Genomic DNA, 20,641 nt, shown 5'->3' on the forward strand with positions numbered 1-20,641 from the left:
ACTGGGGGTTGAACCCAGGGGCACTATACCACTGAACTACATCCATAGCCCCCTTTTTTTTTTTTTTTTAATCTTTGAGACAGGGTCCTCTAAATTACTTTTTGTTTTTGTTGTTTTGCGGTACTGGGGATCGAACTCAGGGTCTTGCACTTGCCAGGCAAGCACTCTATCAGCTGAGTTATCTCCCCAGCCCCCTCTAAATTACTGAGGCTGGCCTCGAACTTGTGATCCTCATGCCTCAGCCTCTTAATTTGCTGGGATTACAGGCATGTGCCATCATGAAAGAGGAAAGGAAAGGAAGAAAGAGGGAGGGAGAGAGGAGGGAGGAAGGAGGAAGGGGGAGAAAGGGAAAAGGAAAGGAAAGGAAAGGAAGAAATAAAGGAAGGAAGGTAGGAAGGAAGGAAGGAAGGAAGGAAGGAAAAGAAAAAAGAAAATCAGTTTTGTTTCTGTCTTTTTTGTGTGCTGGGACTTGAACCTAGGGCTTTGCACATGCCAAGCAAGTACTCTACCACTAACTTACATCCCTCAATCCCTCAGCTTTGTTCTTGGTACCCTAAAATTGGAAGATTCCACCCAAGAGTCAAGGAAAGATGGTTGGGGTGAGATGACCTCACTGTGCTGACCAGTTATTGGAAAATCCCCTCCAGAGAAGAGAAGGTGGGGGAGAAGAGCTAAGGGCTGAGTTAATGGTTACCTTGGCAAATTGTTGAACAATGGAGCTATGGAAACCTGGCGAAGGCTGGTGACAACTCTGGGGAGTGGCAGAGAGGGACACACCTTCAGATCTGGGGCGTGAAGAGATTAGGGACTGGTTTACCAAGCTACAGAGGGGAAAGGAGCAAAAGAAAAGCCTAGAGAAAGAAAGGCAGTGAAAGAGGAGAAAAGCAGGGGCAAGATGAGATGAGCTGAGATGGGAGGGAAACTTCTCTCATGCGGGACTTAAGGGCGCAGCCCCTGACCTCAAATCCATGAGGCCATGCTTGATGGTTACAGGATAGAGCAGTGTTACTTGTCATCTGGGAAGTTAAGGCAAGATACCTCAAAGGTAGCCAAAGTCAATATTGATGATCAAGGCAGCTGTAGTCACAAAGTTATAGGAGAAAGGAGAAGCAAGGGAGAGGCTGTCAGACCTGTTTGAGCCTAAAACTGGCCCTTTTGCTTGAGCTTCTCCCAGAGAGATCTTTGTGGGATATTCATCAATGAGAGCAGGAGAGGACCCTAGGAAATAAGCCTTCTTTGACACCACCTCTCAGCTCCCATCAGTCCTGTGTGCAGATTTTGAGGGTCACCAGGGAGGGGATTCATACACACACACACACACACACACACACACACACACACACACACACACACACACCATTTATGGAATCATTCTGCATCCTTGTAGGATGTTGTAATTCAAGTGAGAAAACACCAAATATGCTGCATCTTTCTGAGGAGGAGATGAGCCTTCCCTCAGGGAGGAGAAAACCCACAGAAGAGGAAGCACAAGAGGAAACCACTAACTGCTGGTTTCCAGCAGCAAGTCTTGTCACCACCCCACTCCTTCCCCAATCTCTACTTTTAAAGTCCAAAACCCTGTTTTGCTTCCATGTCTTTGTAGTCTACCATGTTTTCTGGAGGTATAGGTCTTTTGTTGGGCAGAGGGTGTGAGAAGGAAAGAGAAGAGATGGTTAGGAGAGAAATTCAGGGTGTGGAAACTGGAATATGTGTTGTTTGGGGGACATATTTCGAGACTTTTTTCAGGAGGTAATAAAGAGTTTGAAAGTACAACCTAAATCAAGGTTACCAAGGAGAGAGAGTAATTCTTCCTCTGTCCTCCCTATTTAATTTATTTAGGTGTCTCCAGGACTCCATTTACGCTTTTCTGACTTTTGTTTGTTTTTGCAGCGCTGGGAACTGAAACCAAGGCACCATGCATGTTAAACAAGCATTCTGCCATTGAACTACATACACCCCCAGCCCCACTTCACATTATTCTGCCTGACTTTTGCTTTATCCCCCTAAAAGGACCAGATACCATTCCACCCATCCCAGAATCAGTGCAACTCCAGCCTAGTGCCAGGATAACCCCACCCCAATACCCCATCTTCAAGACAACCCGCCAGTGAGAAGAGGGCAAAGGGGGACATGAAGGGGCCCAGTACAGGGGACAGAAGTGAAAGTGTTAAAACTGACCAGGCTACCAGGAGAGGGTCTCCCCTTGCCATGGAGCCTCAAAGTTCAACTTGCTGTTTCCCGAGCTCGGGGGTCTCGGGGTCTCCCTTCCCATCCACCGCACTACCTTTCACCACTCCCTACTCCCAACCCCCGCTTCTACTTCCAAGTTCTCCTCCCAGACCATAGTCCTAGCAACCCAGAATTTACACTGGAGTCTGGAAAGAAAGTAGATTCTTTCCTTTCTAAGATCCCATTTTCATGGGCGTGCCCGAGCTCTTAGTGTCAAGTTTCCTGTGTTATTGTGGACAATCCTTCTGATTAATGAATCAGGGAAACTGAGGCAGAAAAAAATGCTATGCACAGGAGACGTCAGAGAAAAGAGGCTCCTCAGGACTTACTCCTCTTAACACCCCCATTCCCTGGTCCTCTGGAAAACTGAGGATCTCCGCTCCGGACCCAGTACCTAGGTCGTCCAGTCCCTCCCCCTCCTATCCCCTCCCCAGGTTCAGGGCGGGGCCGGCCGGTGAGTCAGCGGCTCCCTGATCCCGCTCGGGAGGGGACAGAACTGGAGGAGTTAGGTGTGGAGTGCACTGGTTTGGTGGAGAGACCGTGTCTGGAGCAAGTGGGTCTGATCGGGCTGGTGTTGCACTGAACAGACAACCCTAGGTCTGGTGGAGAGAATCCCAGACTGTGAGACCCGCCTTCCCAGGCCCGGGCCCCTCCCAGTTCCCCCAGCGACGGCCGCTTCCTGGTCCCCGACGCAACCATGGCTGAAGAACAACCCCAGGTCGAATTGTTCGTTAAGGTAAGAACACCTCTCTCCTTGACCACCCTCCGAACTCCTGAAAGCTAATCCTGCCTTTTCCCCAGCTGCGGCGGAAGCTCCCCGATTTCTCCTCTCCCTGACCCCAAGCCCCCACGTGGGGGGTGGGGGATTGCCGGAGGGAAAGGCAACTTGTGAGCCGGTAATGAAACTTCTAGACCCGACCCTGAAAAGTTTGTAGGAGAGCAAGTTTCCAGCAGCCCGAAGGAGAAGAAAGTGTAGAAAAAGGAGTTTCCAGGCACGAGATCGGGGTGGGTGGGTCGGGGTGGAGCTGATGGGAGGACCGGAGAGAAAGGGGGCTGCTGGAGCCCAGCAGGGCTTGGGAAGAACAGGGGAGCACCATTTGGGACATGCGCCTGCTGGAAAGATGGGGGAGAAAAGAAGAGGGAAGGGAGGTATTCAAGGAAGAAGGTGTGTCCTGGGAGACTTGGGAGTGGAAGGAGGTAAATTGGCAAGAACTGGTGGGGTGGAAGGAAGAGAGGGCATAAGGAGGAGGGTTGGAGAGGTGATGAGGTGATAGAAATGTTCCCCAAATGGAGAAAGCTGGAGAAAGAGAGGCAGTGAGGAGGTGACAGTTTGGCAGTAGTAATGGAGATCAGAGGAGAGCTGAGTTGGTTTGGATGTGGGAGTGTAGATGCAGAAGGAAAAGACACCCCCACCCCAACTCTCTCCCCTCTCTGTGGGTGTGGATGAAGAGAGGTGGTTCCATGGCATTTGGGTGTGCAGGCAGAGCAGCCTTCCTTATGTCTGCCTGGACCCCTTCCCTCCTACACCGCCTTCTCTTTCCTGTCTTAGGACCTCCTCTCTGCCCTTCCCTCCCTTCCTCTCCCTGGTGGTCTGTGTCTCCATGTTTGTTCATTCTCTCCACCCTCCACTTTCCTGCCTCCTTTTTCTCTGCTTCTCTCTTTTGTTCATCTCGTCTTTGTGTGTTCCTGTTTCTCTCTCTCCTTATTCTCTGGTTTCTTAGGCAGGCATTCCCTCTCCCCGGGCCCCAGGGAAGTCAAGTCCAGCCTGGGTCCGCCCCCTTAGGTGTGGTCCCCACCTCACTTTCATGCTGGCCTCCGGGGCTATTTTTACTCCTGGGTGAAACCATGCTGGTGGTATAGATTTTGGCCTTATGTCCAGTATAAGAATTAATAGGAGCCAGAGGATTGTACTGGGGAGATCCAGTGGTAAGAGTGATGGCTTTAGGGGGCTGGGGAGTTTCCTTAGCAGCTCAGGCCTTACCCTCGCTGGTCCCTGCCCCCACTTCCTTGGCAGGAAGGAAGCTGCTGAAGCCGGAGACACACACAGAGAGATGAATCACTCAGCTCAGGGGGAGGTGTCCCTTGGGGGATGAGGTCACTACTTGCCAATTAGAGGACAGCCCCCCTTTACAGGGCCCTCCATATCTCTGTAGTGAGGCTAAGGACCCTTTGAGTTCCCACTCAGCTATCAGAAACAGGTTGAATGGAGGTGTAGTAAACTAATTCTAGCTTCCAAACCCCGCCCCATCTCTCCTGTCCTTAGACTCTACTCCATTCAGGAATTCAGGGCTCTAGCCTATTTTAGCCTCACCAAAGTCCCATACCCTTCCCTCTCTAGGATTCAGATCCTCCAAGTTCTTCAAGACCCATTCCCTCTATCTCTTCCTACCTGTGCTTAATCTCTAGGGAACTAGAAGTCTGCCTTTGCCCAAATTTTCCCATTGATCTGCCCTAAGTTTGACCTAGGTGGGCTTTCTGATAGCTTTTAATAGGGGAATAGTTCATGTGTCATAACTAGACAGACAACAGCTGGTTTGGGAATAGGAGGTGCAGAGAATGACCTGGGAGGGTGGGTGCATCAGACCTAATCTCAGGATGGGGATTGCTTTTCAGGCTGGCAGTGATGGGGCCAAGATTGGAAACTGCCCCTTCTCCCAGAGACTATTCATGGTGCTCTGGCTCAAGGGAGTCACCTTCAACGTCACCACTGTTGACACCAAGAGGTGGGCCTACTTCTGTTTCTCTAAATACCCCCTGTGTACATGCATGTACATATGTACACACATGCTCAGGCCTACCTGAGTCCTTCCATCTTAAACCTTTCCACCTCCACCTGAAGGCTTTTTCTCTTCCTGCATTCCTCTATCTCCTTTCTGGCTTTCTCTGACCCCATTTTCCTATCGTGATACCTGGCTTCTTCTCCAGGAGGACTGAGACAGTGCAGAAACTGTGCCCAGGAGGGCAGCTACCATTCCTGCTGTATGGTACTGAAGTACACACAGATACCAACAAGATCGAGGAATTTCTGGAGGCAGTGCTGTGCCCTCCCAGGTATAGGAGCACTTGGAAAGGGGAGAGGAGGAACTGGGAGACACTGGAGAACTGAGAGTTTGAAAAAATAGAAAACAGAGATGGTGGTGGGGCTGGGGCAGGGGAGATAGGTAACTGAGGGTCCTCCCAGGAAGGTATCTTACCTTGTTTCTCTTATTGACTTTTAGGTATCCAAAGCTGGCAGCTCTGAATCCTGAGTCCAACACAGCTGGGCTTGATATATTTGCCAAATTTTCTGCCTATATCAAAAATTCAAACCCAGCACTCAATGATAGTGAGTCTTGTGTATCAGAAGCGTGGGTCCTAAGGGAAGGGAAAAGACCCAGGGGTTGAGAACTCAGATATCAGGAAGATGGAGTAGGTGTTGGAAAAATCTCTTCTTTCCTCCATTTTTGCTTTACCTCTGTGTCTGTCTGAATTCTCATTGGATGAGACTTTCAAGCCTCTCTCATTTGTTCCCTAACCTCTTCTGCCTCACTAGGGAGGGTATTAGTTGACCGTTAGCCTGTTTTCTGACAAAATGGGGTTGTGCTTAAGAATAATCCAGACTACCTGAGCATAAATCCAGCTGTAAGACTGAACAGTTCATTTAACCTCTCTGTAAATCCATTTCCAGATCTATAAAATGAGGATAATAATACCTATTTCCTGGGTTGCTGTGAGAATTAAATGAGTTTTTGTTTCTAAAGGACTTAGACTTGGGGGCTGGGGATATAGCTCAGTGATAGAACACCTGCTTAGTATGCTCAAGGCCATATCAGTTGAATCCCCAGTGCCTCTAACCAAAGTGGGGAAAAGTGCTTAAAATAGCACATAGAACCCTAACTGTATTAATATTTGCTATTATTATTTTGTACTGGCCTTGCCATTAGTACCCACGCCCCATGGGTCTTCTTGGACAGGCTACCTCAGTCTTCTGGTATTTAATCAACTCCCTCCCTTGCACAGATCTGGAGAAGGGGCTCCTGAAAGCCTTAAAGATTTTAGACAATTACTTGACATCCCCGCTCCCAGAAGAAGTGGATGAGACCAGTGCTGAAGATGAGGGCATCTCTCAGAGGAAATTTCTGGATGGCAATGAGCTCACCCTGGCTGACTGCAACCTGTTGCCAAAGCTCCACATAGTACAGGTGAGTGGTCATCATGGGAGGAAAGGATGGCTGTAGGGGTAGCTCTAAGGGGCTCTCACATGACAGTCACTTCCCATGACTACCACTTTGAAGGTGATTTATTTTTTAGCATGTTTTTCACAGATTACTACCAAGGCAGACCCCACCACAGGAACAAAGCCTAGTTCCCATCAGTCATTGCTGACTTGAGACAGTACATTCCATGACACAAGCTATGCGTGCACATGGTTTAGCCAAGAGTAACACATTTGGTATTACTTTCAAAAAGGCTCTTCCTATCCCTGCATCACTGCCAAATCCCCAGATCAGACACAGCAGGCTTTCCCTAAGCCAAAGCTGTAACTCTTTGTTGCTTCAGACTTAACTTCAGACTTCACTTTCTCTTAAGGAAGATGAAAACTGCTGCTTCCCATGTCTTTGTTATAACCTCAAAGCTGTAGTTTAGTTTATAAAACAGGCCCACTGTCAGTCTGCCATACAACTGAGTAATGAACATCTGTGTACTAGGCATTGAAAGATAAAAGATGGTTTGGCAATTGGTCCTTGCCTTTTAAGAGTTGAAACCTAACAGAACATATAACATCAATATGAAAGTTATATAAAAATATACGACAAGGGGCTGGGGTTGTGACTCAGTGGTAGAGTGCCTGTCTGCCATGTATGAGGCACTGGGTTTGATTCTCAACACCACATAAAAATAAATAAATAAAAATAAAGGTTCACCTACAACCAATATATATATATATATATATGTATGTATATATATATATATACATATATATATATATATATATTTTTTTTTAATAATACATGACTAAAAGTCAAATGAAAAATAGAGAAAAAAAAAATCACTGTGGAGCCAGGTACAGTAGTAGTAGCACATGTCTGTCAAACCCAGCAACTCAGGAGGAAGGAATCACAGGTTTGAGGATAGCCTCAGCAATTTAGCAAGACAGACTCAAAAAAATAAAAATGACTGGGGATGTAGCTAAGTGGTAGAGCACCCCTGGGTTCAACCCCTCAGTAATGCTAAAAGGAAAACAAACAAACAAACAAAAAAAAAAAAAACCTGGAAATTCAAGAGGCAAACTTATGGTCTGTGAATTATATCTCACTTTGATTTTTTGATTTTTGTTGTTAATTCCTCTCTTTCCCAACCTTTGTTACCGGGGATTTAACCTACGGGCACCCAACCACTGAGCTACATCCCTATCCCTTTTAAAGTTTAATTTATTTTTTGGTACCAGCGATTGAACCCAGGGGTGCTTAACCACTGAGCCTTATCCTCAGTCCTTTTTTAAATAATTTATTTAGCGACAGGGTCTCACTAAGTTGCTGAGGCTGGCTTTGAACTTTTGATCTTCCTGCCTCAGCCAGGTGTGTGCCACAGCACCTGGCAATTCCTCTTAATTCCTGGCTTTTGCACTGAACTCAAGATCACTGACCCACCCCTCATTCCATGTCAACCACACTTAAAGCCTCTTTTGCGTAAGGCAGCTAACTCTTCTCTGGGGTTTACATTTTGGTTTCTCTCTTCCCACCTCCAGGTGGTGTGTAAGAAATACAGGGGATTCACCATCCCTGAGGCCTTTCGGGGAGTGCATAGGTACTTGAGCAATGCCTATGCTCGGGAAGAATTCGCCTCCACCTGTCCAGATGATGAGGAGATCGAGTTGGCCTATGAACAAGTGGCCAAGGCCCTCAAATAGGCAATTTCTTGGGCTCCCTCACCGCAGTCTATGTTCTTCACAGAGGCCCAAAGCGGCTTCCACTTTGCAACCCATGGACACACTCCAAAATGGCTAGTGGGCAGAGAATCCTGGGGCACTTGTGCAGGACTTGGGGAAGGGTGGGGTTCGTGGTGGGGAGACAGGGATTAAGGGTAAGATTTTTATTGTGGGGTGGAGTGGGTAGGACAACTTATTTCAGTAATAAAATAAAGAGTGAAAATGTAGTGTTGTTTTTATACAAAGGAGATTTGGAGTGTGGTTGACACAGAATGAGGGATGGGTCAGTGATCTTGAGCTCAGGGCAGAAGCTAATAATTAAAAGGGATATTTGTGACAGAGCTTCCATTTTTAGTGCCGGTCCAATATAAAGCTGTCCTATAGTCCATGCCGCATTTGCAGCCTGGCCGATAGGGCTAGCCAGATCTGGGTGGGCCTGGGCATCGATCGAGGGGCGGTGCCGAGTTCAGTGAAGGGGGGCTCAGTCCTGGTGGAATGGGCGAGGCATCGCAGAGCGGAATAGGCGTGGCATTGGAAGACCCCGCCTTGTCCCGCTCAGACAATGCCCGGGAGCCGCCAGACCTTAGCGCCCCCGCCCCGTCGTAGTACGTGAACTCGCCAACCCAGAGACCCCCTCAAAAGCTAAAGCTCTCAGTCTCGGTGACTTGAAGACTAGGACTCCTTTATCTCCCTATTCTGCCCTCTGGGGGTGGGGCCCCAGCCGAGATACCAGCTCGGCAGGAGTGGCCACTGGAGGTGAGTCTGGGGAGGTGGGTGTCCCCTGGATCGTAGCTGGTGTTTGGGGATACTGGGCGTGTGCCAGCACCGGACGCAGTGTGCGGGGGAACTGGCTTTTGGGTGCGGAGCTGGGCGGGGTGGACTTTGGTGGAAGATGGACTTGGGTACCGGGTCCTGGGGCCAGGAGTGGCGCCCGCGCCCCGGAACCACGCCCCCGTTTCCCCGCCCCTCGGATTTCGTTCTAGACCTCTCCCAGTCCTCGGGGACTAGGTCTGGTTTATACTGGGTCGCGCCAGGGACAGCGAGACTGGCCTGGGCGGAGAGAGGATGCTTAACTCCTTGGACTCTAATTCTTCTCTCTCTTCCTCTCTTCCTTTTTCCTTCGGGCTTCAGGACTTCCATGTCCCGGGTCCTGATTCATTCCCAATCTTTCTCCTTCTGTCCCATTACCCCTGTGTGTGGGTCCCTGACCGGACTTCGGGTCCCTCCAGCTGCGAGCAGCTGAGGGTTAAGGGGGCGGGGCCACCGCATTTTTGGGGAGTGAGCGCATCCTAGCGGCTGCCAAGAGGGGCACCCGGCAAGGACCTTATGAAGCCCCCCGAGCAGGGGCAACAGGTGTTTTGGAGATTAGGGATTCAAGTCTTGTTCCTTGGGCTCCTCTTAAAGAAGCAGACCCGTGGGGTTGCGGGGTGGAGCCGGGTGTACCAGAGGGAAAGGCCCGGAGGGGTGGGGAGGAGTGGGAGGGGCGCACGGAGATGGCAGGAGGAAGACCCAGGCTCTCTTAATCACCAACCCGCCTCGACCTTCTCTTCATGTCTCTTTCTCAGCTTCCCTCTGTCTTTTCTTCCAGACAGGTGAAGTAAAAAGAACACAGAAATCAGCTCGGCCGGAAGGGGCGTCTGTGGATGGGATGGGGACGCCGGGGGAGGGGCTGGGTCGCTGCTCCCATGCCCTGATCCGGGGTGTCCCCGAGAGCCTGGCGTCAGGGGAGGGTGCAGGGGCTGGTCTTCCAGCTCTGGACCTAGCCAAAGCTCAAAGGGAGCATGGGGTACTGGGGGGTAAACTGAGGCAGCGACTAGGGCTACAGCTGCTAGAACTGCCTCCTGAGGAATCCCTGCCGCTGGGTCCGCTGCTTGGTGATACGGCCGTGATTCAAGGCGACACGGCCCTAATCACTCGGCCCTGGAGCCCGGCCCGTAGGCCTGAGGTGAGCGCCAGGGCGTACGTGTAGGGGGAAGGGCGAGAGGAAGTGGATGTCCGGGTTTGGGGCAAGAATGTGGAGTTGGGGTGTCTCAGCTCCTCACTATTTTCTTGCCCTAAGGTTGATGGAGTCCGCAAAGCCCTCCAGGACTTGGGTCTCCGAATTGTGGAGATGGGGGATGAGAACGCAACTCTGGATGGCACTGACGTTCTCTTCACGGGTGAGGTTGGGGTGACCGACTCTCCTGGGTCTTGGCACAGGAAAGCAGTTTGGGGGAGTGGGATTTCTCGGGCCTTGTTTTCCTCTCACTCAGGTCTTCAAACATTTGCTGCCTTCCCGGGGGTTCAGGCCGGGAGTTTTTTGTAGGCCTCTCCAAGTGGACCAATCACCGAGGAGCTGAGATTGTGGCGGACACCTTCCGGGTGAGGAGCGGGGACCAGATTTGGGAGGGAGCGGGGCGCCGGTGGGAGTCCGGGCAGCCTGAAGACCCCTTGAGGAAGAATGAATCCTGGGAGCAGCCTGTTTGAGGGTTATCCCCACACTCCTCCCACGGCCCTGAATACCCTCGCCCTTGCTTCATAGGATTTCGCCGTCTCTACTGTGCCAGTCTCTGGCCCTTCTCACCTGCGTGGCCTCTGTGGCATGGGGGGACCCCGCACTGTGGTGGCAGGCAGCAGCGACGCTGCCCAAAAGGCTGTCAGGGTGAGGAGGGGCTGCCCTGGGCGGGGCAGGCGTGTGGCCAACGACCGTGGGCGTGGCTCCGAACTGGGGAGACAGGGAGCTCCGACCCTTACCCTCACGGAGCTGACCATCTAGTACGAAATATCACCCAAGTAAACAAGAGTACATACAACAGGTGGCAGGGGTAGGGAGACTGGGAACAGGGACGATTAACTTGCTCTTCCAGAGTTTCAGGAAACTCCTCAAAGGTGGTATCTAAATGGATTTGTGGGATGGATGGGACAGACAGGTGGGAGCCAGAGAAGGGTAGAAGAGGGTTGCGGGTGAAAAAAATGGCAGGTGAGTAAAGAGCACAAGATGGAAATTAACAAAATAAAGCACTTAGAACAGTGTCTAACATTTAGTAAGTGCTGTGTACATGCTGTGACTGTTATTCCACAAATATAATTGTCCTAGGCCCTTAATTTGGCCCTTAGTTTGTGGTAGGACAGGCAAACTCAATTGTGGAAAAGCTCTGAGACTTGAACACTTCTTCTTTCCTTTCCCCCAGGCAATGGCAGTGCTGACAGATCACCCATATGCTTCTCTGACTCTCCCAGATGATGCAGCTGCTGACTGTCTCTTTCTGCGTCCTGGATTACCTGGTGCACTCCCTTTCCTCCTGCACCGTGGAGGTGGGGACCTGCCCAACAGTCAGGAGGTGAGAGGGGCAAGAGCTCCACCACCACCACTACAACCAGAAAAAGAAGTATCTTTCCCAGTGGGAGGAAGAAAGGGTACCTTCTCTGGAAACCTGGGTAGAACCACTATAAAGTGGCTGGAACAAGGGTGACTCTAGACTCAAGGTTTTACTCCCTTCTCTATATTGCCCCTGCAGGCACTGCAGAAACTTTCTGATGTCACCTTGGTACCTGTGTCCTGCTCAGAACTGGAGAAAGCTGGTGCTGGGCTCAGCTCCCTCTGCCTGGTGCTCAGCACACGCCCCCATAGTTGAGGGCCTGGCCTTGGGATTCTGGGTGGCCAGGGGTACAGCAGAATAGGGATTAGAAGGGGAAGGAGAATTGCACATGGTGTCACACACTTGTAATCTCAACGACTTGGGAAGCTGAGGCAGGAGGATCACAAGTTTGAGGCCAGCCTCAGCAATTTAGCAAGACCCTGTCTCAAAATAAAATAAAAAGGGGAGGGGATTTAGCTCAGAGGTAGGGCACCCCTGGGTTCAATCCTCAGAACTGCTTAAAAATAAATAAATAAATAATAATAATAATAGAAGGGGAAGGAGGGTTAGATAGGTGGTGAGTGAGTAGGTAGTAGAGTAAGGGCCCCAAGATGGGGTGGGGTGGGACATAGTGTGGGGAAAAGGATAGGGGCCACTGGGTGAGTCCTCCCTCTCTCAGAACCAATAAAAGAGAATTGGCCTTTTAGATTGGGCTGTGACTGATGTCTTCCTGGGGCAAAGGGATGGGGTGGGCTGAAACCTGAGCTGGGGTCAGTGCTGGAAAGAAGGCCTCTTTCATTAAAAAAAAAAAAAAAAAAACCCTCATTAAGCACTTACTCATTACCCAACCCTGTCAGTAGGTGCTTGGGCAGAAGATGGATAAAACAGAATTTCTATTGTGCACAGCCTGTCCAGGGAAGAAAAGGGAGTGTGTGGGTGGATCACTCTCTGACTATATCTAAATGTCAGATGATTCAGACACTACTGGATTACCAGTCTACCTTTACTTGACAAAGAAGAAGAAATGACATTTCCAGAGTCAGTCATTTTCATTCACTCATTTACTGAGGATTAGCAGTGATATCAAAAGGGTCAGTGTCCTGATGTCAGGAAACTTAGAGTACATGAACATTTCTTACAAATTGAAATATAGATTGTAATGGAATAATTCACAGGAGGCTGTTTCTATGAGAAAAATAAGGGGCTTTGTAGGGTGTCAAAGTGTATGCTGCAGAGGACAAGGAGGTTCAGGAGCAACTTCTCAGAAAAGGCAACACTTGAACTGAGTCCTGAGGACAAAGGCAGGTAATGGAGAGAAGAGTAACCCAGGAAGAAGGAATTACTCTGGACAGAGGCATTTTGGGGGGGCTGGGGAGATTTTCTCTAAGGCTGGCATGTCGTGTGCATGTGGAATGACAGATAAGCCGAAGAATGGACAAAATGCTATAGCATCTTGTATCAAAAGCCAAGGTCCATGACCCAGAGCTGAAGCTTAAGGAGAAAAATACCACAGTTTGGAAATAAGGGGTGTCAGGAGCAAGTTAGTACTTGCAGAGGATCTCTGACTTCAGAGAGGAAGGCAAAAGCAGGAATATGAGTTATGGATAACCCAGGAAGGAAATGAGGAAAATATATTCTGGCGACAGCACTGGACATGGAAAGGAGTACATATTTGACAGTGACCTTAAGATAGCTGAGACTTCATGGCTCATTGTATGGAAATGAGAAAGGAGGTCTATATGATTCGAGTTTGAGTTTCTGGCTTGGGCAAATTGGTTGATCAAGAGAGAATGCAAACAATAAATTGTACTTGACACACTGTGTGCAAAATGTCTGGGGCTAGTCAGGCAGGATGTCGTAGATCTGAGATCTGGGACACAGAAAGTTCTGAGTGTCTTTCTAGAGGTGCAGGCTGAGAATTACCTGCAGATAGGAGCTTTCCAGAAGAGGGACAAATCTAGAATGGTGGCGAATACCATGGGGATAGGAAGCAAAGAAGAGTCCAGAGGAAGGTAAGAGCAGTAAAGTAAAATAGCTTAAAGTAGGGAGCTATCAAAGGCCATGCCAAGTGAGTGCTAAAAAAACGATATCTAGGACATCAGGACATTGCTGGCAAACTTGTGGAGAGTAGATAAGTAATTTCAGCAGATGAGCAGTGGATATAGAATGAAGAAGAAAATGAAAAAGGCAGATGTATGCCCCTGGTTCAAAGGCTTGATTCTAAAGGGAAGAGAGAGGGCAATTACTGGGAAGTTCATTGATGTCTTAAGATGGAGAGACGGTTTGATTCAGGTTTAGAGAGGACATCAGGGGTGAAGGAGACATGGAAGTTATAGGAAATATGAAAGTAACTGAAGGAGGAAGATCGGCAGCAGAGACAGCCCAGAACCCAGGAATCCAGACTCCCAGACACGCTCATTTCCATCCCATGGTGACTTCCTCTAGTTGAGGGATCAAGAGGAGGGTGAGAATTATGAGGGGCTGGAAGCTCCCAACTAGGGAGGTTTGGAGTGAGGGCTTCCCTTCAAACTACAACCGCATAGATAGTGGAGGCATCAGCAGGGACCACTGCGGACAGTTGGCGGAACCTCCTGAAGGCCATATGGTCGAGATCGGCGTAGAGCAGGCTCTGAATGAGGCAAGAGAGGAAAGCAGGATGGTCTCAGCGGTCTGACTTCCTTGAAATTCAGACCTACCTCTTGGTCCACTTCCCTGGGGGATTCTGGTCAACACCTTTCCCATCCCCAAGTCCTTACCGGCTCCTGGTCCAGGTCCGCTGAAATCTTGGGCTCCTCCTCCTCTGTGGGTCTCTGGGGCTCGGTTTTCACAAGTGGAGCTATATGGGGGGGACAGAGCTGAAGGATGGAGAGAAGGTGACCAACTTGTCTGTTCCCAGCAAGGGACCAGACTCAGGAATTGAGGGGTACGGAAGGTGTCGGTAGGAGAAGAAAAATGGGGTGGAGTTAGTCTTACCAAATGTAGGGAGTGGTGGAAGAGGCTGCGGGGGCGAGCGCCTGTAAAGGAGTATAAGAGTCTTTGAGAGTCGCCAATCTTGTCGCGCTGGTTTTCCTCGGCCGCAGGCGGCGCCAACGACAAACCTGCAACTTGCTGGCTCTGACCAGCAAAACAACTTAGGCTCCTCCCACAAAAAGTCCTGCCCACGCTCTGATCCTTTTGCGCATCTAACTTCATTTTTCTAGTCACTTTTCTAGCCTCGTTCCCAAGTGTTGATCTCGCGTTCTCCAACACATGCCTGGATCTCCCGATCTAGCTCTTCTTTGCGAAAATTCACGTTTCGCCCCTCCCGTCGCTGGTCAAGCCCTATTAAACCAGGCCCCGCCCCTAGTGCTCACCTGCGCAACCACCAGACCACGCCCAACGCTCCCAGTCCTAGCACCATCCCAGCGCCCAGCAACGGGACCAGGACCTGGGGATACAGCGACCCTAGGGAAACAGCGGGGCGGGGAGGGATGCAGAGGTCAGGGGTACGACCACAGAGAGCTAGCTCTCTCGCTCAGCAAAGCCTTCCTCCCTCTCCCCGGTGTGTGTCCCAGTTAAATCCATTGTACGTGTTGACCTCAACCTACCGTGGGTAGGCCCCGGGGTCCTGCAATCGGCCCTGTCTCCCAGCACGTGAAGCACCGTACGGCTCTCGTCCTCGTGGCGTCCCCTGCAGAAAAATGTGCCCGAGTCCCCCGCACTCAAGAGCAGCTCCAGCCGCCGGATACCAGGGTCCAAAGAACGTAGGCGGCCAGCGAAGGGCAGGAGTGGAGGCACAGTGGGAATTCCACTGGATGATGCCCACAGGATTGGGCGACGTCCTTTGGACAGGCCCTTGCAAGCTGGGAAACTAGGCGCCCAAGCCCAGCGGATGGGGTGTGAGACCCCCACGCAGGAGAAATTCACTCGGTCTCCAGGGCGTCCATCCAGAGTTGCTAGGGGAGGCGGGGGCCGGTGGTTAGGAAAAGTCCATGGGGCAAGACGACACCCTCCCCACCCCTTCTCTTTTTTTCACTCTGCCCTGTCACCATTCTGGATTTTCCCACAAACTCCCAACTCCTCAGGTGTCCTCTTGCCCTGATCAGTCTTCCCTCACCCATCACAACTTCCCCCGCGATTGCTTACCCCCCGGCTCCCCGTGGGCCCTCGAAAGCAGCAGAGTCAGTAGCTGCAGAACCAGGACCATGGCTGGGGTGAGGTGGGGAGAGGCAGCGGGTGAATCAGCGGGAAGAAAGAAGGGAAGTGGTGGGGAAAGAACTGGGGTATCTTTGGGACTGGGGACTCTGATAAGAGCGCAGGCGGGGCCACCAATTCCTCTATTCCTTTAGGAATCCTCACAGGCAAACTCACAGCCCTAACACAGTGCTCACTTAAAATTTGTAATGGGCTGTTTACATGACATTCTTGCCTACTTAACTCCTCCAGCAGAGCAGTAGCTGGGACGAATTCTGGAGCTCCACTGTCCTGAATTCATTCGTTGACTTTGCCATCTACCAATTGTGCCATGTAGGCAAGTAGCTTAAGTGCTACTTTTTTGCTCATCTGTAAAATGAAGATGAACACACCTATTTCATAGAGCTTTGCGAGAACTAAAGTAATACCTGTAAAACAACTAAAGCAATGGCTGACATAGGAACACTAAGTGTTCACCATTATTTTTACTACTTCTGTTCTTACTTTAGCTTCTACCTCAACTTTCCATGCCCACGCTGTCCCTCTGGGCCTGCAGTACCCCACCCAAGTCCACAAGTTTTGACTGGGGAGGCCTTTAGGAGTAGATGCAAATGCCCCACACCTAGTATTCCAGCGGCCTTCACTGCACTGAAGCCACCAAGGTCACATCACGCCCAAGTGGAGGGGTGAGGTCCCATGAACCTTGAGGGGGCCTGAAGCAATAACTCTTTAGAAGGTGGGTATGGCCTTCCTGGATAGATAGCCCCAGTTTCCCTACTCCAGGGACATCACAGAAACCCTCCATGATGTCACAAACCCTTCATCCTGTGGTTAAGCAGGGGTGGGAAAGACCAAATGGTGGTTGAATCAAGACTAATTCAATCCCTTCCATCTTTAATTTCTTCCTGCATCCTGACCAATGCCGCCCAGGGACCCGAATTTGGCAATCAGCTTAGGCTACATCCCATTGTTTCCTAGGAACTAGCAGAAGCTGCCACTATGGCCATTGTAAATCACAGAGGCCTTTGGTGATGCTCCTTCAGAGGACTAGACAGTCAGGGCTCTCAACTGGGCACCCAGAAACCAAGAACCAAAATGGAGTTGGCCATTAATGGCACTTACCCTCCCACTTCCCTCTCTCCCATCCCCATTCCCCAGCCAGGCCTGCTCAGCCTCTCCCCATCCTTAGTCTTTCTCTCTGGTCAGCACAGTGTAAATAGGAAGGGAGGTGCCAGCAGAGGCAGAGAAGGGAGGGGCCTTGGGATTATAAATTCCAAAAAGGCCGCTCAACTCCCAGAGCAGGATCCCTGAAAATCTACTCTTGACAACGGCTGTGGCTACTACCATTCTTAGGACCCTCACCATGAAAGGCCTTCTTCTGCTCACCCTGTCTGCTCTGTTCTGCTGGGTCTCAGGTAAGTACCTGCCCCCACTCCAGCTCCAAGAACCTGGTTCACCAGTCAGGACCTCAACCTGCCTACTGCCCTATACTACCTACTAATCATGAGCCCAAGAACCCTCAGCCCCAACTGGCTCAGCTCTCCTGTGCTTCCAGGACCAGGTCTCTCTGTTACAGGCTCCTTGTCCCATTTCTCAAGGACCCAGGTCTCCATCATTATATTCCTCCTCATCCCCAAGAAAGACCCACTTTTCTCACCTGCCAGGGCTCCAGGTCTCTTCCTCACTGTGAAGTGCCCCCTTCTTGGAAACTCTGGTATCCAGCTCCCTGACTTGCCCCATTCCTATGCCTTCTCTCACCTCCTGCAGCCAGCAGGATGTTCTCAGACTTAAGCATCCAGACCCAGGTTCCTTTCCAACCTTACCCTCTTCCATCTACTCTACTTTGGACTTAGGTACTCAGGTGTGGCCCTTCCTAGCTTATCCCTGTTCTTCCCTGGGCTGCATACTTTCACCCCTATCAGGGATACAGCCTTTCTGGATGGTTTCATTGACTTCTTATAGCCTCCCGGTGAACCAGGGAGTTTCCCCAAGGCTCCTAGGGAGGGAATGCCAGGGCCACTCACCCCTAAGGTGAGGTGGGTTTCATTTCAGGCCCTCTGTCCTCAGACTGGCCTCTCTTTTGCCAAATCTTGCATTAGCTGAAGCAGGAACCCTGGGGGTGCCATCTTCTGCACCCACCCTCTCCCTTTTGGTAAATTACTAAGATGGATTCTGATGATCTGTCTCTCAGGTATTATTCCTTGTGCCAGAGAGCTGTAGTAAAGAGGACTCCACTCAGGACTGGTTCCTCTACCCACGCTCTTGGCTGCCCCACAAGGTGAAGAGTAAATTGCTAAAGCTGGCCACAGGTGGCTTTCTTGCAGCCTCAAGTTTCAAGTCACTTCTGAAGGCATCATAACTCCATCGTTTTTATTTTTCATATTTCCTCTTTCCCACCCTTTCCCATTCCTTCCCCACAGTTTCCTCTCATCCCAGCTATTCCCAGCCCCATGTTTTTGTTGGTAGTTGTGCTCCTCTTGACTCATCCCAAACAGGATGGGGTGGAGGAAGATTTTTAGGGTGTGGGCCTTCCACAAAGAACAACTCCACCCTCACCTGTCACCCACTTCCCACTTTCACCGCATCACTCACCTGCTCTGTCCCTATGGACCAAACAGGTCAGAGCACCTATTTGATGGGCTCTTCTTCACCCCCACCCCCAGTTCATCTTACCCCCAGGTGACTCAGACACCCCATCCCTCAGCCTGACTTTTTTCTTCCCAGCTGATATTCGCTGTCACTCCTGCTACAAAGTCCCTGTGCTGGGCTGTGTGGACCGGCAGTCCTGCCGCCTGGAGCCAGGACACCAGTGCCTAACAACAAACGTGTACCTCGGTAACATCTGCCTCTTTAGTGGAGGAGGGGGTCAGTGGGACACTCTATGTCTGAAACTGAGGCCCGACCAGGGCTAAGGCTAAGGTGGAACAGGGAATTATAGCAATGATGACATTTGGCCCAAATGGTTATATACCAGGCACCAATCTGTCTTGTGTGTGTGTGTGTGTATGGTACTGGGTGGTCTGAGTACTTTACCACTGAGATACATCCAGTGTTCCCCACCACTGACTTTTGTTTTGTTTTGTTTTGTTTTGAGAAAGGGTCTTGCTAAGTTTCTGAGGCTAGCCTTGAACTTGCAATCTTCCTGCCTCAGCCCAGTTACTTGGAATTATAGGCATGTGCCACCATACCCATACTCTGTCTTTACGTGCTCTGTTTCAATGAATGTCCATGACAATCCTATGATGTCACAGGAATTGACTAAATACCCTTAAAAAGAGACAGAAACAGTCACAAAGACCTCATGGCCAGCAGGTGCTGGAACCAGGATTGGGACGTACAAGAGGAAGATTAGACTGAGAAGAGATAAAAGGCAGGGCTGGGCAAATTTGGGAAGGAAAGAAGCCTGAGTGGGTGTATGTGCTGGGGAGTGGGCATGGTTATGCCAGATGCCAGTCCTAGCTGACCTCCCTGCCCACTCCTGCCTCTAGGGAAGATGTGGGTTTTCTCCAACCTGCGCTGTGGCACACCAGAAGAGCCCTGTCGGGAGGCCTTCAACCAAACCAACCACAAGCTGGGCCTGAACTACAACACCACATGCTGCAGCAAGGACAACTGCAATAGCCCAGCCCCCCGGCCCACTCCCACCCTGACCCTGGTTTTCCTCACTTCCTTGGCTGGCCTTGGACTCTGGCTGCTGCACTGAGTCTCACGCTGTGGCTGTCCTTCCTCCCATCTGCCTTAGCCAGAGCCTTTCTCCTTATGGCTCTACATCCCCTGGTTTCTCAGAATGATCTCTCCCTGGCTCCCCTTCATCTGAAGAGCATTTCCCCAGTCCCTTCTCATTGCTTTAATGAGACAGTGCCCAGAGTGGTCTCCCTATACATTTTTCCCACCCTGCACCTCTGCTCTGTTTTTCTGAATCCATTCCCTTTTCCCTTTAGACCACTCTAGATCTTCCACTGGCTCATGAAGGGCTTCCACTTTGTCTCCTGCACTCTGATGTGCCCTCCTTGAGGAGGGATTGGGATCTGAGTCTGGCTTGGGGCTTCTGTCCTGTATCCAATGAAAGCCCCAGGAAGGACCTGATGACCTCTCTTTATGGGACTGATTCGCCAAACCCTTTACTCACCTTTTTCATTTTGAGTAATAAATGTCTGTGTCTAATAAATTGTGCATTCATTTTCAGAAGACCTAAATGTCAACGCCCCCACCCCCAGAAATAACACTCTCAGTACCTCCACCTTCACCCCGCCTTCCCCTTACCCAAGAATCTTTCAGGGAGTTTCCCCAGTTGGCTGGGCTCAAGTCAATGAAGGAACAGGTTTTTCAGGCCTCCATCCTCCCTTTCAGTGTCTGCAGGTGGCACATAGGTCCCAGTGTTTGGAGAAACAACACTTATCCTAAATTTAGGCCACACCCGTAATATTCTGCCAAGAAGGAGGCATAGCCTGGCTTTAGTTCTCCCCACAGAGGTAGGAGGGGTATATGGGGATGGGGCCTCAGATTCTCTTTCCTGTCTCTCAGGATCTGAGGCCTTACCTGGCCCAGTTACCAACCAGAGTATCCAAGCAACTCTCCTATTGCAAGAATTACATTTCCTTTCTCAATTCAAAATAGTCCTATCGATGCTTACCTATCATGTGAAAACCTGGGTTCAATCCCAGTACTGCAAAAAACAAAACAAAACAAATAGTCTTGTTGGGAGCCAAGTTACAAATGGGGGAAAGGGGAACAAATCCAGACAGCCAAGCTCATGGAATCCTGGTGACCCCCACTCAGCCCAGACCCTGCTCTCCTCAGTGATTCTCATTACTAAGGAAGATCTTCCCTAGCAACAAGATCCAGTAGTCACTGAGGGCAGATTCTGCATCATTCTTGGGGATTTTGTTGGTTAAGGAGTACAATGTTTGGGTCCAGGACTAGAAAAAGGGTATGAGTGAAACAACCACTGTAACTAAGTTCACTGACCGACTGGAAACCCTCAAACTAGAAG

The 20,641-nt window shown here is 50.3% G+C and overlaps 4 protein-coding genes across 9 annotated transcripts; 3 read left to right on the top strand and 1 right to left on the bottom strand.

Moving 5' to 3' along the window:
• Window positions 1-2,691: 2,691 nt before the first annotated feature.
• Window positions 2,692-8,364, top strand: CLIC1 (chloride intracellular channel 1). Its single transcript, XM_079148581.1, has 6 exons — window positions 2,692-2,965; window positions 4,843-4,952; window positions 5,155-5,280; window positions 5,448-5,554; window positions 6,229-6,410; window positions 7,958-8,364. The coding sequence occupies exons 1-6, from the start codon at window positions 2,927-2,929 to the stop codon at window positions 8,117-8,119; spliced, it is 726 nt and encodes a 241-aa protein (XP_079004707.1). The 5' UTR covers window positions 2,692-2,926; the 3' UTR covers window positions 8,120-8,364.
• Window positions 8,365-8,668: 304 nt separating this feature from the next.
• DDAH2 (DDAH family member 2, ADMA-independent) lies at window positions 8,669-12,181 on the top strand. 4 transcript variants are annotated; one of them, XM_079148564.1, is made up of 7 exons: window positions 8,669-8,907; window positions 9,743-10,082; window positions 10,197-10,296; window positions 10,425-10,498; window positions 10,659-10,778; window positions 11,308-11,457; window positions 11,635-12,181. In XM_079148564.1, the coding sequence occupies exons 2-7, from the start codon at window positions 9,786-9,788 to the stop codon at window positions 11,749-11,751; spliced, it is 858 nt and encodes a 285-aa protein (XP_079004690.1). In that variant the 5' UTR covers window positions 8,669-8,907; window positions 9,743-9,785; the 3' UTR covers window positions 11,752-12,181. The 4 variants fall into 4 exon arrangements, with proteins under 4 accessions (XP_079004690.1, XP_079004689.1, XP_079004688.1 ...); XM_079148563.1 differs by having other exon boundaries at window positions 8,670-8,893; window positions 9,726-10,082; XM_079148562.1 differs by lacking the exon at window positions 8,669-8,907 and adding an exon at window positions 8,937-9,490 and having other exon boundaries at window positions 9,726-10,082; window positions 11,357-11,457.
• A 610-nt stretch (window positions 12,182-12,791) lies between these two features.
• MPIG6B (megakaryocyte and platelet inhibitory receptor G6b) lies at window positions 12,792-15,695 on the bottom strand. Of its 3 annotated transcripts, none has more exons than XM_079148582.1 (6): window positions 15,601-15,695; window positions 15,063-15,410; window positions 14,829-14,919; window positions 14,449-14,489; window positions 14,232-14,311; window positions 12,792-14,104 (listed from the first exon to the last, which is right to left on the bottom strand). In XM_079148582.1, exons 1-6 carry the CDS (start codon window positions 15,659-15,661, stop codon window positions 14,000-14,002), a joined length of 726 nt encoding a protein of 241 aa, XP_079004708.1. In that variant the 5' UTR covers window positions 15,662-15,695; the 3' UTR covers window positions 12,792-13,999. The 3 variants fall into 3 exon arrangements, with proteins under 3 accessions (XP_079004708.1, XP_079004709.1, XP_079004710.1); XM_079148583.1 differs by having other exon boundaries at window positions 14,232-14,330; XM_079148584.1 differs by lacking the exon at window positions 14,829-14,919 and having other exon boundaries at window positions 14,232-14,330.
• Window positions 15,696-16,901: 1,206 nt separating this feature from the next.
• On the top strand, window positions 16,902-19,827 carry LY6G6C (lymphocyte antigen 6 family member G6C). The gene is made up of 3 exons (XM_079148586.1): window positions 16,902-17,063; window positions 18,373-18,483; window positions 19,137-19,827. Exons 1-3 carry the CDS (start codon window positions 17,012-17,014, stop codon window positions 19,349-19,351), a joined length of 378 nt encoding a protein of 125 aa, XP_079004712.1. The 5' UTR covers window positions 16,902-17,011; the 3' UTR covers window positions 19,352-19,827.
• The last annotated feature ends 814 nt before the right edge of the window (window positions 19,828-20,641 follow it).

This window comes from Sciurus vulgaris, assembly GCF_902686455.1.
Source record: "Sciurus vulgaris genome assembly, chromosome: 7".
Taxonomy (NCBI): Eukaryota; Metazoa; Chordata; class Mammalia; order Rodentia; family Sciuridae; genus Sciurus; species Sciurus vulgaris.

Excerpts from the sequence above, each read along its gene's own strand:
- CLIC1 (XM_079148581.1), top strand. The coding sequence starts at position 2,927 with ATGGCTGAAGAACAACCCCAGGTCGAATTGTTCGTTAAG. Across the intron at positions 5,281-5,447 it reads GCAGTGCTGTGCCCTCCCAG|GTATCCAAAGCTGGCAGCTC; the intron begins GTATAGGAGCAC and ends ATTGACTTTTAG. Across the intron at positions 5,555-6,228 it reads AAACCCAGCACTCAATGATA|ATCTGGAGAAGGGGCTCCTG; the intron begins GTGAGTCTTGTG and ends TCCCTTGCACAG.
- DDAH2 (XM_079148561.1), top strand. The coding sequence starts at position 9,464 with ATGAAGCCCCCCGAGCAGGGGCAACAG. Across the intron at positions 10,499-10,658 it reads TTGTGGCGGACACCTTCCGG|GATTTCGCCGTCTCTACTGT; the intron begins GTGAGGAGCGGG and ends CTTGCTTCATAG. Across the intron at positions 10,779-11,307 it reads CTGCCCAAAAGGCTGTCAGG|GCAATGGCAGTGCTGACAGA; the intron begins GTGAGGAGGGGC and ends CCTTTCCCCCAG.
- MPIG6B (XM_079148582.1), bottom strand. The coding sequence starts at position 15,661 with ATGGTCCTGGTTCTGCAGCTACTGACTCTGCTGCTTTCGAGGGCCCAC. Across the intron at positions 15,411-15,600 it reads GGCCCACGGGGAGCCGGGGG|CAACTCTGGATGGACGCCCT; the intron begins GTAAGCAATCGC and ends CGCCTCCCCTAG. Across the intron at positions 14,920-15,062 it reads GACCCCGGGGCCTACCCACG|GGTCGCTGTATCCCCAGGTC; the intron begins GTAGGTTGAGGT and ends CTGTTTCCCTAG.
- LY6G6C (XM_079148586.1), top strand. The coding sequence starts at position 17,012 with ATGAAAGGCCTTCTTCTGCTCACCCTGTCTGCTCTGTTCTGCTGGGTC. Across the intron at positions 17,064-18,372 it reads TCTGTTCTGCTGGGTCTCAG|CTGATATTCGCTGTCACTCC; the intron begins GTAAGTACCTGC and ends TTTTCTTCCCAG. Across the intron at positions 18,484-19,136 it reads AACAACAAACGTGTACCTCG|GGAAGATGTGGGTTTTCTCC; the intron begins GTAACATCTGCC and ends TCCTGCCTCTAG.